Source organism: Coregonus lavaretus (assembly GCF_964263955.1).
Source record: "Coregonus lavaretus genome assembly, chromosome: 4".
Taxonomy (NCBI): Eukaryota; Metazoa; Chordata; class Actinopteri; order Salmoniformes; family Salmonidae; genus Coregonus; species Coregonus lavaretus.
In genome coordinates, this window is record NC_139991.1 from 48,355,242 (window position 1) to 48,370,009 (window position 14,768).

Genomic DNA, 14,768 nt, shown 5'->3' on the forward strand with positions numbered 1-14,768 from the left:
AAGTGACCAAAACATCAGCCAGGAAGCATAGGAACTGAGAAGTGGTCTGTGGTCACCACCTCCAAAACCAGTCCTTTATTGGGGGTGTCTTGCTAATTGCCTATAATTTCCACCTCTTGTCTATTCCATTTGCACATCAGCATGTGACATTTATTGTCAATCAGTGTTGCTTCCTAAGTGGACAGTTTGATTTCACAGAAGTGTGATTGACTTGGAGTTACATTGTGTTGTTTAAGTGTTCCCTTTATTTTTTTGAGCAGTGTATTTAGACTAATTCAACGAACTGTTGTAGTTTTTGGTTCTTCATCAAATAGTTGGCAGCCATCAAATAAATATTTGTTTGTTTTCAAATAACTTGCATATATTCACATACATTCAAATGTTTCGTTTTCTGAGAGGTATTCAAAATACTTTAAAATATTATTGGTTTATCTGAGACCTGTATTTGAATATCAAATAAAATGGTTGCCTTTTAGTTGTAATTCTATATAAACTATATTCAACTACCTCAAGCATTTGAAAAGTTGGTATTTTCAAATAAACTACAAAATACAACTATTTCCTGCCCAGGTCTGAATGTGTGCACATCCAGTGAAAGTTACCAAGTGTCAGGTAGAGCAAATAGTTAAATGTAAGAAAAATAAACCTACAAATACAGTTGTGTGCTCTCAAATGATTTGTTAAAGTGATTTTTGATGAAGACCCATTGACAAAACATTTGTATTTTTATGCCTTTACTTTTTGTACTCTACTGTATGTATATCCATCACGGCATTCAGATTACTTCAGATTATTCTAACATTTTTAGGGGCTGTGCATTTAGGCTTTTCCTTGTTGTTTGGTTTTGCTACTGATTATCCCCCCCTTTGGCTTTAGTGGTTTGTTTACACAAAGGTAGAGGTGGAAAGGTGACCTATAGTCTTACTGAGACTGTTGTTTTGCCACTGCTGTTTCAGACCAACACACAGCCCTGTATGGTTGAAATGTTGTTGAAAGCATCAGAAATCCACCAGGCTTGGGTGGATCAAAGCATTTATCCGATTAAAGGATTGGAATGAAAATACATTTTGTAAAATAGGAATGTGTTCATGTTCATATGGAATGTGTTGCTCAATTCTAATTTACACAGGGGACAAGTGAATGGAATGGTACATGAACTTGTTCAACACTTGCTGATGACACCGGTTGATGAAACAACCATGAAGAATTACCTGTTGAACTATGTGTCCCTATACAGCGTGTGTTCTCGAGTGTCTGTTTCTCTGTCTCTTTGACCCCCTCAGACTCAACACTTAGCCATGGCATCTGTGTCAGTCAGCTCTCGTCTAAACAAGGCCATCCATCAGCACTACATGTCCCTCCCTCAGGGGGACTTGTGTCAGGTCACCTACATCTGGATCGATGGCTCCGGGGAGGCCCTGAGGAACAAGACTCGCACCCTGGACAGAGAGCCCCAGGGAATAGAAGGTAACACATTAAATCAAATGTTATTTGTCACATGCTTCATAAACAACAGGTGTGGACTAGCAGTGAAATGCTTACGGGTCCTTCCCAACAATGCAGAGAGAAAAAAAGAGAAATACTAGAAAAATAATACGAGGAATAAATACACACAGAGTATCGATAACTTGGCTATATAAACAGGGTAAGTACCGAGTCGATGTGCAGGGGTACGAGGTAATTGAGGTAGATATGTTCATATACAGTGAGGGAAAAAAGGATTTGATCCCCTGCTGATTTTGTACGTTTTCCCACTGACAAAGACATGATCAGTCTATAATTTTAATGGTAGGTTTATTTGAACATTGAGAGACAGAATAACAACAAAAAAATCCAGAAAACGCATGTCAAAAATGTTATAAATTCATTTGCATTTTAATGAGGGAAATAAGTATTTGACCCCTCTGCAAAACATGACTTAGTACTTGGTGGCAAAACCCTTGTTGGCAATCACAGAGGTCAGACGTTTCTTGTAGTTGGCCACCAGGTTTGCACACATCTCAGGAGGAATTTTGTCCCACTCCTCTTGGCAGATCTTCTCCAAGTCATTAAGGTTTTGAGCCTGACGTTTGGCAACTCGGACCTTCAGCTCCCTCCACAGCTTTTCTATGGGATTAAGGTCTGGAGACTGGCTAGGCCAATCCAGGACCTTAATGTGCTTCTTCTTGAGCCACTCCTTTGTTGCCTTGGCCGTGTGTTTTGGGTCATTGTCATGCTGGAATACCCATCCACGATCCATTTTCAATGCCCTGGCTGAGGGAAGGAGGTTCTCACCCAAGATTTGACGGTACATGGCTCCGTCCATCGTCCCTTTGATGCGGTGAAGTTGTCCTGTCCCCTTAGCAGAAAAACACCCCCAAAGCATAATGTTTCCACCTCCATATTTGACGGTGGGGATGGTGTTCTTGGGGTCATAGGCAGCATTCCTCCTCCTCCAAACACGACGAGTTGAGTTGATGCCAAAGAGCTCGATTTTGGTCTCATCTGACCACAACACTTTCACCCAGTTCTCCTCTGAATCATTCAGATGTTCATTGGCAAACTTCAGACGGGCCTCTATATGTGCTTTCTTGAGCAGGGGGACCTTGCGGGCGCTGCAGGATTTCAGTCCTTCACGGCATAGTGTGTTACCAATTGTTTTCTTGGTGACTAAGGTCCCAGCTGCCTTGAGATCATTGACAAGATCCTCCCGTGTAGTTCTGGGCTGATTCCTCACCATTCTCATGATCATTGCAACTCCACGAGGTGAGATCTTGCATGGAGCCCCAGGCCGAGGGAGATTGACAGTTATTTTGTGTTTCTTCCATTTGCGAATAATCGCACCAACTGTTGTCACCTTCTCACCAAGCTGCTTGGCGATGGTCTTGTAGCCCATTCCAGCGTTGTGTAGGTCTAAAATCTTGTCCCTGACATCCTTGGAGAGCTCTTTGGTCTTGGCCATGGTGGAGAGTTTGGAATCTGATTGATTGATTGCTTCTGTGGACAGGTGTCTTTTATACAGGTAACAAGCTGAGATTAGGAGCACTGGAGTGTGCTCCTAATCTCAGCTCGTTACCTGTATAAAATACACCTGGGAGCCAGAAATCTTTCTGATTGAGAGGGGGTCAAATACTTATTTCCCTCATTAAAATGCAAATCAATTTATAACATTTTTGACATGCGTTTTTTTCTGGATTTGTTGTTGTTGTTATTCTGTCTCTCACTGTTCAAATAAACCTACCATTAAAATTATAGACTGATCATTTCTTTGTCAGTGGGCAAACATACAAAATCAGCAGGGGATCAAATACTTTTTTCCCTCACTGTAGGTAGAGATAAAGTGAATAGGCAACAGGATAGATAATAAACAGTAGCAGCAGCGTACAGTATGTGACTAGTCAAAAGAGTGCAAAAAGCGTCAATGCAGATAGTCTGGGTAGCTATTTAACTAACTATTTAGCAGTCTTATGGTTTGGGGATAGAAGCTGTTCAGGGTCCTGTTGGTTCCAGATGGTGCATCGGTACCGCTTGCCATGTGGTAGCAGAGAGAACAGTCTATGACTTGGGTGGCTGGAGTCTTTGACAATTTTTAGGGCCTTCCTCTGACAAAAAAGTATGTGGACACCTGCTCGTCGAACATCTCATTCTAAAATCATGAGCGTTAATATGGAGTTGGTCCCGTCTTTACTGCTATAACAGCCTCCACTCTTCTGGGAAGGCTTTAGCGTTAAGATTTCCCTTCACTGGAACTAGCCCGAACCATAAAAACAGCCCCAGACCATTATTCCTCATCCACCAAACTTTACAGTTGGCAATATGCATTCGGGCAGGTAGCGTTCTCCTGGCATCTGCCAAACCCAGATTAGTCAGTTGGACTGCCAGATGGTGAAGGGGGATTCATCACTCCAGAGAACAAGTTTCCACTGCTCCAAAGTCCAATGGCGGCGAGCTTTACACCACTCCAGCCGACACTTAGCATTGCGCATGGATATCTTAGGCTTGTGTGCGGCTGTTTGGCCATGGAAACCCATTTTATGAAGCTCCGGACGAACAGTTCTTGTGCTGACGTTGCTTCCAGAGGCAGTTTGGAACTCGGTATTGAATGTTGCAACCGAGAACTATTTTTACGCGTTATGCGCTTCAGCACTTAGCGGTCCCATTCTGTGAGCTTGTGTGAACTACCACTTCACAGCTGAGCCGTTGTTGCTCCTAGACGTTTCCACTTCACAATAACAGCCCTTACAGTTGACTCGGGCAGCTCTAGCAGGGCAGAAATTTGATGAACTGACTTGTTGGAAAGGTGGCATCTTATGACGGTGCACCATTGAAAGTCACTGAACTCTTCAGTAAGGCCATTCTACTGCCAATGTTTGTCTTTGTAGATTGCATGGCTGTATGCTCGATTTTATAAATCTGTCAGCAAAGGGTGTGGCTGAAATAGCCGAATCCACTAATTTGAAGGCGTGTCCACATACTTTTGTATATATAGTATAGGTCCTGGATGGCAGGGAGCTCGGCCCCAGTGATGTATTGGGCCTTACGCACTACCCTCTGTAGCACCTTGCGGTCGGATGCCAAGCAGTTGCCATACCAAGCGGTGATGCAGCTGTATAACTTTTTGAGGATCTGAGGGCCCATGCCAAATCTTTTCAGCCTCCTGAGGGCGAAGAGGCTTTGTGTGCCTTCTTCACAACTGTGTTGGTGTGTGTGGACAATCATAGTTCCTTAGTGATGTGGACACCGAGGTACTTGAAGCTCTCAACCCCCTCCACTACAGCCCAGTCGATGTGGATGGGGACATACTCGGCCCTTCTTTGCTTGTAGTCCACGATCAGCTCCTTTGTCTTCATCACGTTAAGGGAGAGGTTGTTGTCCTGGCACCACAATGCCAGGTCACTGACTTCCTCCCTATAGGCTGTCTCATCATCGTCGGTGAACAGCAAACTTAATGATGGTGTTGTAGTCGTGCGCTGCCAGGCAGTCGTGGGTGAACACGGAGTACAGGAGGGGACTAAGCACACACCCCTGAAGGGCCCCCGTGTTGAGTGTCAGCGTGGCGGATGTGTTGTTGCCCCTCACCACTTGGGGGCTGCCCGTCAGGAAGTCCAAGATCCAGTTGCAGAGGGAGGTGTACAGTCCCAGGGTCCTGAGCTTAGTGATGAGCTTGGATGGCACTATGGTGTTGAACGCTGAGCTATAGTCAATGAACATAATTCTCACATAGGTGTTCCTCTTGTCCAGGTGGGAGAGGGCAGTGTGGAGTGCAATAGAGATTGCTGAATCCATTGCTCTGTTGGGATGGTATGCAAATTGGAGTGGGTCCAGGGTTTCTGGGATGATGCTGCTGATGTGAGCCATGACCAGCCTTTCAAAGCATTTCATGGCTACAGATGTGAGTGATACAGGGCAATAGTCATTTAGACAGGTTACCTTATCGTTCTTGGGCATAGGGACTATGGTGGTCTGCTTGAAACATGTAGGTATTACAGACTGGGTCAGGGAGAGGTGCTTGCCAGCTGGTCAGCGCATGCTCTGAGTACACGTCCTGATAATCTGTCTGGCCCTGCGTCCTTATGAATGTTAACCTGTTTAAAGGTCTCAAACCTCGTTCACATTACAAATAAGCATGTTGTGCCGGATATCATGCATTTCAATGGGGACGACCACAACAGAGTGGAAACGCAACGCCCCCCCTTGCGGTTGAAGGCTGCATACTTTGACATTTTGCTAACTTTACGTCGTCTTCAGTTCAGCCAGAGTCCGTCAAAGAACAGGAAGTTACCAAACAACAGAAGAAGATGAAAATATTTGGTTTTCAGTGATGGCTTTATGGGATAGCTAGAAACTTGTAAACAATTACCCATTCCTCCTGGCTGTTAAGCCAATTATATTATATGAATGTTGCCTCCCGTTTAAGTTTATTGTGAAGGTAATGACATTTGGTTTTTGATGATAATTGTTAGGTGGAGGTTGCTAGCTACAATGGTATCTTCAACCTAGCCTAGCTTTTAGCTAGCTAGCTAGCTGCTCTGCAGTGTAAGCTAGCTTGACATGCTATAACATTAGAGAAACAAGTTGAGGAAAAAGTTACTAAACAAAGCATGTTTTATTATCACCTGAAACAATATATTTATCCTGTCTTGAATGAAAAGGTCATGTTTTGCAATCTCCCAAAATAAATGCGATCTCTGATGAGAGACAGGTTCTTCTCCATCTTGCATTACAAACACTACACTTGTCCATTCAGTAGCGGGACAAGACTCCATGAAGATGACGTATGGCGTAATGAAATACGTCACGATGTAAATTGGGTCATTACATCAGTTACGGAGAGCGAGATTACATAGTCGTCCGGAACAGCTGGTGCTCTCATGCATGGTTCAGAGTTGCTTGCCTCAAAGCTTGAAGATGAATGTCCCCCTCCTTGAAAGCAGCAGCTCTTTAGCTCAGTGCTGATGTTGCCTGTAATCAATGGCTTCTGGTTGGGATATGTACATGTGGTCACTGTGGGGACGACGTTGTCAATGCTTGTAAGAAGGAATCAGGAGGATAGAGTTATGGTCAGATTTGCCAAATGGAGGGCGAGGGAGTGCTTTGTATGCGTTTCTGTGCACATGTGACATGCTGGTAAAAATTAGGTAAGACCGATTTTAGTTTCCCTGCATTCAAAATTCAAAAGGCACTTGCACATCTGAGCTATCTTTGTTGCAGGTGCATGGTAACAATTGAATAACATGAGAGAAATAAGAAACCAGCACTGCTCTTACTAGTATCACTGTTCTTTATTAATCTTTACTCATAAGCCTCAATGACTTCGTCAGAGCTTTTGTGAGTGTTCAGTGCATCGAATGGGGTTGGAGTCAAGGAAAAATAAACGTGTTACCAAATATAACAACGTGCATTTCAGAAATATTCTAATAAAGTATGTACATAAAACGTATTAAACATGTCTGTAAAACCACAATGAGGACATCGACCTATCAAGTAAGTTTTCATAAATCATTGGGTACAGTGCACGATAAAAACTTCAGAGTAGGCTGAAGTGGTTTTAACTACAAGGCATTAGTTCATGTTCACATTTACAACATAACATGCATGGACATTTCATCATTAAGACCTTTTGGGAATAATGTCTGGAGGGTGTATTGCTCAGAAGATTATTTATATCCCCTCCTCTGTCTGATATCTTGACTTTCTCTATGCCACAACATCTAAATGTAGAAATGTCATGTTTTTGGTCATTAAAATGTATTTAATCCCTGTCGTTTCTCCTGATTTAACTTTTATGTTCACTAATTCTCTGTTTGTGAGAACGACAGGTTTTTCCTATATAAAACAACCCACATAGACATTTAATCATGTAGATAACATGAGTGGAGGAGCATGTAATAATGTAATTTATTTGGAACCGTTTTCCTGTATGTGGGTGGCAGAAAAATTGACACTTCATCATATTGTTGCACAGTGCGCAGCCTCTGCAGTTATAGCTACCATTCAGAAGAGGGCGTAAAAGAGCCTGGCTCATTTTTCTTTTGTGGCTGGCAGTTGGTATAGACCAGGGTTCTTCAATTCCGGTCCTGGAGGGCCGAAACACTTCTGTTTTTTTATTTCTACCTGGTAGTTAATTGCACTCACCTGGTGTCCCAGGTCTGAATTAGCCCCTGATTAGAAGGAGAGAATGAAAAACAGAGGTGTTTCGGCCCTCCAGGACCGGAATTGAAGAACCCTGGTATAGACCAATACAATAAGTGGTGAGTTCTTAAATTCCGCTGACAAAGCTGGGTCCGATGATAAAACATGCCAGTATTTCTTGACAGCATCTCCCACTTTGCGCGAGCTCAAAGTATATGTGGTGGTGAACATTAATGAGTGTTCTTTAGCGCTAGTGGGTATTTTTTGTAGAAGTTCATCTCGTGTTTTCCCTGGTGCCATATTAAGATCTTCAGCCACGCATTGTGGAGGGTAGCCTCTTATTAGAAACCTATTGCGTATTTCCACTGCTTTTTCTAGATAGTCCTCTGTGGAGTGGCATATATGGCGCAGGCTGAAAAACGGGCTTCTTGGAAGTCTATGTAATAGACTATGTAATAGAGAATTTATGTCCCTTTCTTTTCTGTACATAGTTGTAAATAGGGTTCCATTTGATTTCTCAATCCACATATCGAGGTAATGAACAGGTTTAGTGTCACATTCAATTGTGAATTTTAGATTAGGGTCAATGTCATTGAGTAACGTCATAAAGTCTGACAGCTCTTCTCCCGTTCCTCCCCATATGCAAAAAAAAAATTAATATATCGATATCACTTCAGGATTTTATTCAAGAATAGATTTTCATTTTCATTGAAAATTTTCTTCAAATAGACCCACATAAAGGTTAGCATAGCTTGGAGCGAATGTGGAGCCCATCGATGTTCCATTCGTTTGGAGACAGTATACATAATCAAACCTGAAATAGTTATGTCAGAACATATTCAGCCAGCTCTAGAAAAAAGTTTGTTAGTGGGTATTTGTTGCTATTTCGGTCTCAGGTAGTGTCGGTCTTCCCCCCGTGTGGGGAATGCTGGTGTACAGACTTTCGACATCTAATGTAAGCAAAAAACAGTCTTCTGTTAATCCCGTTATTGGTGAGATCTTGTTTGTAAAATCTATAGCGTCTTTCACATATGATGGCAAAGTTTGCACATGAGATTTGATAAAGGAGTCTACAAAGTTCGACAATGGCTCTAGCATTGAGCCTATTCCTGCGACCACTGGTCTGCTTGGATAATTGCCTTGTGTTTTTAGATGTATGTAATTTAGGCAAAAGGTACAGGCATGTATGACACATTTGCAGAAAAGGTAGTCATATTCAGGTTTTGAGATAAGGTTGTTTAATGGGGCTTGCTCCAGATTTGAGTTAATATCCCTTTGGAACACCAGTGTGGGATCAACACTCAGTTTTCTATAGAAACGTTAATTACTGAATTGAATCTCTGAATCTCTTTGTATTTTTCATAGTCTAAAACGACCACAGCACCCCCCTTGGCTGCAGGTTTGATAACCAAAGATGAGTCTTTCATTAGTTCATTGAGTGCCTGTTCTTCTGTCCTGGTGAGATTCTTCTGAATATGGTTTGTTTTTCTCATATACACGGATATGGCTTCTTGTTCGACTAACCTACAATGGGTATTAATCGAGGAGTTGTTAACCATAGGACAGAATGTACTTTTGGGCTTAAAATGAGTAACAGTTCTTTGTTGTCAGTTACCCTGCATTAAAATCCCCCGGCCACTAGCAGTGCTGCCGCTGGATGTGCATTTTCTTGTTTGTTTATGGCCCTATACAGCTTGTTGAGTGCAGTCTTACTGCCAGCATTGGTTTTTGATGGTAAATAGACAGCTACGGAAAACTCCCTTGGTAAATAGTATGGTCTGCAGCTTATCATGAGGTATTCTAACTCAGGCGAGCAAAACATCAAGACTTCCTTAACATTAGAGATTGCGCATTAGCTGTTGTTAACAAAGAGACACACACCTCCCCCTTAACCTTACCCGCAGCTGCCGTTCGGTCTTGACGATGCATAGAAAAACCAGCTATATGTATATTATCCATGTCCTTGTTCAGCCACGACTTCGAGAAATATAGGATATTACAGTTCTTCAGGTCCCGTTGATAGAATAGACCAGAACACTGTCAAGCCCAAAACACTAGGCCCATCTCACAGAACATTATATCTCTAGGACAGTGCATTATATTCCATCATGTTAATGTTGGTATTGCTATTGGCAGATATTCCAGAGTGGAACTTTGATGGCTCCAGCACCTACCAGGCCGAGGGATCCAACAGTGACATGTACCTGATCCCAGTGGCAATGTTTAGGGACCCTTTCACACTGGGATCCAACAAACTGGTTATGTGTGAGGTCCTCAAGTACAACCGCTTGCCTGCAGGTAATTGTAAACATAGCAAGAGATTCCTTTCCTACTTCAGTTGACAGACACAGAGACCAACTGGTTTTGGTCTATGATAGACAGCATCTAACTAATTGACTGCTTTGACTGTCTCATATTCCCGTCAGTCAAACTAACCCTACAATATACACCTATTCCCTCCTGTACAGAGAGTAACCTGCGATCAGGTTGTAAGAAGGTGATGGAGGAAGTGAAGCACTATATCCTCTGGTTTGGAATGGAGCAGGAGTACACTCTCCAGGGGATGGATGGTCGCCCCTATGGCTGGCCCCAAAATGGATTCCCAGGACCCCAAGGTGACTGACCCTACTATATTTTACCATGTGTCCTTTAGTAATGTAAATGGTCTTAAGCACTTGGAAAAGCACTACATATATGAAATATATCTCTATGTCTATATAAGTCCTAATGTTATCAAATAGGCCTTTGATTTTGGTCCCATCTAACTCTCTCTCTTTCTCTCTCTCAGGTCCATACTACTGTGGGGTTGGTGCAGACAACACCTATGGAAGAGACATTATGGAGTGTCACTATAAGGCATGTCTCTATTCTGGGGTCAAAATCTGTGGCAGCAATGCTGAGGTCATGCCATCTCAGGTAAACTTTGACCTTTTGCTACAATGCTGTAGTCTTTCAGGAAGGTTCTACAGATGGCTATATAATATTTCCTAACTCTCATTCTTTTATCTCCCTCTCTCAGTGGGAGTTCCAGGTGGGTCCGTGTGAGGGGATAGAGATGGGAGACCACCTGTGGATGGCACGCTTCCTGCTGCACCGTGTGTGTGAGGACTTTGGAGTTGTAGCCACTCTGGACCCCAAACCAATGAAGGGGAACTGGAACGGGGCGGGTTGCCATACCAACGTTAGCACCAAGGAGATGAGGGAAGAAGGGGGGCTGCAGTGAGTATTACTGTAAAAACATTATTGCACTGTAAGGTTCTGTAAGGCTGTGTAACTACGAGATTCAGTCCAACACCTAACCTTTCCCCTCTTCTATCAGACATATTGAGCAGGCCATTGAGAAGCTGAGCAAGCGACATGCCCAGCACATACGTGTGTACGACCCTCACGGAGGCCAGGACAACATCAGACGCCTCACAGGCTTACATGAAACCTCCAGCATCCATGACTTCTTTGTCGGGGTGGCCAACCGCGGGGCCAGCATCCGGATCCCACGGCAGGTGGGCGAGGAGGGGAAGGGATACTTTGAAGACCGCCGGCCCTCCGCCAACTGTGACCCTTATGCCGTGACGGGTGCCATCGCAAGCACCTGCCTGCTCGGGGTGGAGGAGGAAGAGGAGAGTACTTAAGAGAGTGACCAGCCTCATAGACACATATAATACTTTAGCTGCTGGTTGGGGGAAACTGGCCCTTAGGGTTTACATGATTGTGGGATAGAACTATATTGTAGCAAAATAAATCTATACTTAAGACTGGTTGGGGGCCTCCCGAGTAGTGCAGTGGTCTAAGGCACTGCATTGCAGTGCTAGAGGCGTCACTACAGACCCGGGTTCGATCCCAGGCTGTATCACAACCAGCCGTGATCGGGAGTCCCATAGGGCGGCGCACAATTGGCCCAGTGTCGTCCGGGTTAGGGGAGGGGTTGGCCGGGGGCTTTACTTGGCTCATCACATTATAGCGACTCCTTGTGGAGGGCCGGGCACCTGCAGGCTGACCTCTGTCGTCAGTTGAACGGTGTTTCCTCGAACACATTGGTATGGCTGGCTTCCGGGTTAAGCGGGCGGGTGTTAAGAAGCACTGTTTGGCGGGTCATGTTTCGGAGGACGATGTTTTGGAGGACGCATGACTCGATCTTTGCCTCCCGAGCCCATTGGAGAGTTGCAGTGATGAGACAAGATCGAAATTGGGGAGAAAAAGAGGGTAAAATACAGAAGAAAAAAATATATATATATATAATACATTTTTTTAAAGACTACTGGTTGGATGTTTTTTGATTTGCTGACTTTGAAGATTCATTACTTGAATGTAGGTTGAATGTTTATGAAGGTCAATTATAGTTTTCCATCTTTCAGATTGCAGCTGGTCCAATTGTCATATTATTCAGTTTGTTTAATGTTTTATGTTTGAAGTTGAGATTGAATAAAGAGATGCTGAATTGAATACGAGCCGTATGTTCTTTAAATTCACTACTAGGTGGAATCATGATGCAAGTTTTAATTGTCACCCCTCAAACTGGACATGAATGACAATAAATTGAGTATCACAATGAACTAACCTTTGATTGTAAATTATTTGAATATATTGACAACACATGACAACCAGTCAAATAAGACTGTAAATGCATTCATTTAAGTTAGCTATTTCATTACCAACAATTCAGCTATGGTTAAAAAGAACCACAACACATCAGTCCGTACTGTATCTCATCCATTGGCAAAAAAATGAATGGTCATGTAATGGAATGGTATTACTTTAGTTAGGCACAGGGGCGGTCTGTTCAATAGGGCGATATGGGCGACGCACTGCCAAACGGGAAAAGGAAGGGAATTTTTTTCTAATCAATTATATCACGGCAACAGTAGTTATCAGTGTTGTAATCTAGACGTCTGATCTGCCACAGTGCCACACTGCCACTAAATGTCCAATCAGGCTAAAGTCGTGCTTCAAATGGCTCCCCCCCCCTTTTGGGGCGATTTCAGTCAGGTTGAAAATCGTCCAGAAGTCTGTCATAGACTCCCATGTAAAATCTATTTTTTTCAAATTTCAGAGCTTTCAATACAATCTCTATGGGTTTCTGAGGGCTTGCACTTACGCGCTTTCGTCATACGTAACGTAACCATGAACGTAACTAAGAAAAGAGCGGGTAGCAGCATCAATCAATTCACGTACTACTATCAAGATGGCTATAGCGTTCAGTGCAACTCGATTGTCTCTTTGAAAGAAGTTCACATCAAAGAGACAACCACAAAGTGCAGGAGCGCTTTTTTGAGTTCCTTCCCATCTCGGAATCAACCTCAGTCTCAATCGCCAGTGTGCTTTTGGAGAGACTGAACGGTCTTTTTGCTGACGACGTGAAAGTCAAACTCATTGCGCAAGCTTACGATGGAGCCAGTGTGATGAGGCGAGAGAAGGCAAAAGGTGCGTGAGCATTTCAAGAAAGGCCATTACGTGCATTGCTATGCGCATCAGCTGAATTTGATCATGCAGCAAGCTAAAAAGTAACTAGTAAACTAGTCCTCAGCATGCCTGATTTCAATGAGAAAGTCATTGACCGCTTTTCTGCATTGAAAGAGAGAAGAGAACAGTTTCAGTACAAGTAATGTAGCCTCTCTCTCTCTTTGTCCCTCCCTGTCTGTCTCTTTAACACACACACGCCCAAATCAGTTCACAGTTGATGTTGTTTAAAATAGTTATTTTTCATTTTTTTTAAAGTAAACAATTTTTTTTACAAATCTATACAATTGGCCAGAATATGGTTGTTCATATTTACAAAGCCATACAGATAGCTGTGTTTACCTTTTCTAGAAATTATTTTCAAATTCTGTTTTCAGGCAAAATGTCTATCACTGTTCATTTTCACAAATCTATACAAGAGGGCAGAATATGGAAGTCTATAAAAATTTCTTATTACCAATAACTTGCATCAATGTTTTCAGTAGCCTCTATCAAAAGCTCTTGCTTGCTCAGGTGCACATATTTCCAATTCAACCATGAGGCCTTTTTGAAGCAAGTAATGTGTATATCAGTATTGACTTATATGCTGCCCCTGTCTTCATGTTGTTGCTGGACAGTGGCGGCTCCTGAAAAAATTCTCAGGGGGGGGCAATTTTTCTGATGATTTAGGTGACCTACACACATTTTAAAAAAGATATGTCCAGCAACAACATGAAGACAGGGGCAGCATATAAGTCAATACCAGAAGCATTTATTGACTGATCTCAAAAGTGTTGGCTTACCAGGGTTGGTGGAGCCCTCAGTTTCATCTTTGCCTCGCAAAGCTAACTCAAACACTCCGCAAAACTTCACACACTGGATTAGCCGGCTGAGGATGTGGCGGTTCTTGCTAATGTCGTAGTAAATATATTTGTTATAGTGAATATGGAATATGATATGTTGAGTAAAATGTTGTGCTAAGATCTATTTAGGTCAGGAGCTGGTTATAAGTTCTGTTCCTATCCAATAACAATGGACAAAAGGGTCCTATCTTGTCAGCCTTGTCAGCAGGTGGCCAAGGACAACACCCACGCCATAGGCCTCTCAGTTCTTCCAACTCACGAGTTCTTGCTCTGAGGACACACACACACACACACACAAACACACACACACACACATCATCACTGTTAAACACACACACACACACACATCATCACTGTTAAACACACACACACACACACACACACAAAAATCCCCTCTCTTAGGCTGAACATTTGAAGACAGAGAACCCGACTCAGAGCCAATGCAACAGTGACAGTAGCCTGGAGGGGACCTCGCCCAACTCATCAGGACCAATCAGAAGATCAGAACTACTAGATTCAACCTACTTCATTTATTGCATAAAATGTCTGCACACAATGTTTCGGGGCTCTCTTCAGATAATAATAATAATAATAATAATATGCCATTTAGCAGACGCTTTTATCCAAAGCGACTTACAGTCATGCGTGCATACATTTTTGTGTATGGGTGGTCCCGGGGATCGAACCCACTACCTTGGCGTTACAAGCGCCGTGCTCTACCAGCTGAGCTACAGAAAGTGGATACTCATGGATGCGCATCGCAATTGTAAAATGTCAACACAATTGGAGACACCACGTCATTTTTGGAGACATGTTATTGACAGTAAACTATTGTAGATGCGACTGCTAACTAAATAAAAC

General features: G+C 43.0%; 1 protein-coding gene across 2 annotated transcripts; it reads left to right on the forward strand.

Annotated features, from left to right (window-relative positions):
- Nucleotides 1-1,286: 1,286 nt before the first annotated feature.
- LOC311127710 (glutamine synthetase-like) lies at nucleotides 1,287-11,336 on the forward strand (the record flags this gene model as incomplete). 2 transcript variants are annotated; one of them, XM_084159581.1, is made up of 6 exons in its annotated part: nucleotides 1,287-1,467; nucleotides 9,748-9,909; nucleotides 10,080-10,226; nucleotides 10,400-10,527; nucleotides 10,631-10,830; nucleotides 10,931-11,336. In XM_084159581.1, 6 exons carry the CDS (start codon nucleotides 1,299-1,301, stop codon nucleotides 11,238-11,240), a joined length of 1,116 nt encoding a protein of 371 aa, XP_084015707.1. In that variant the 3' UTR covers nucleotides 11,241-11,336. The 2 variants fall into 2 exon arrangements, with proteins under 2 accessions (XP_084015707.1, XP_084015706.1); XM_084159580.1 differs by having other exon boundaries at nucleotides 1,299-1,467; nucleotides 10,038-10,226.
- Nucleotides 11,337-14,768: the final 3,432 nt, after the last annotated feature.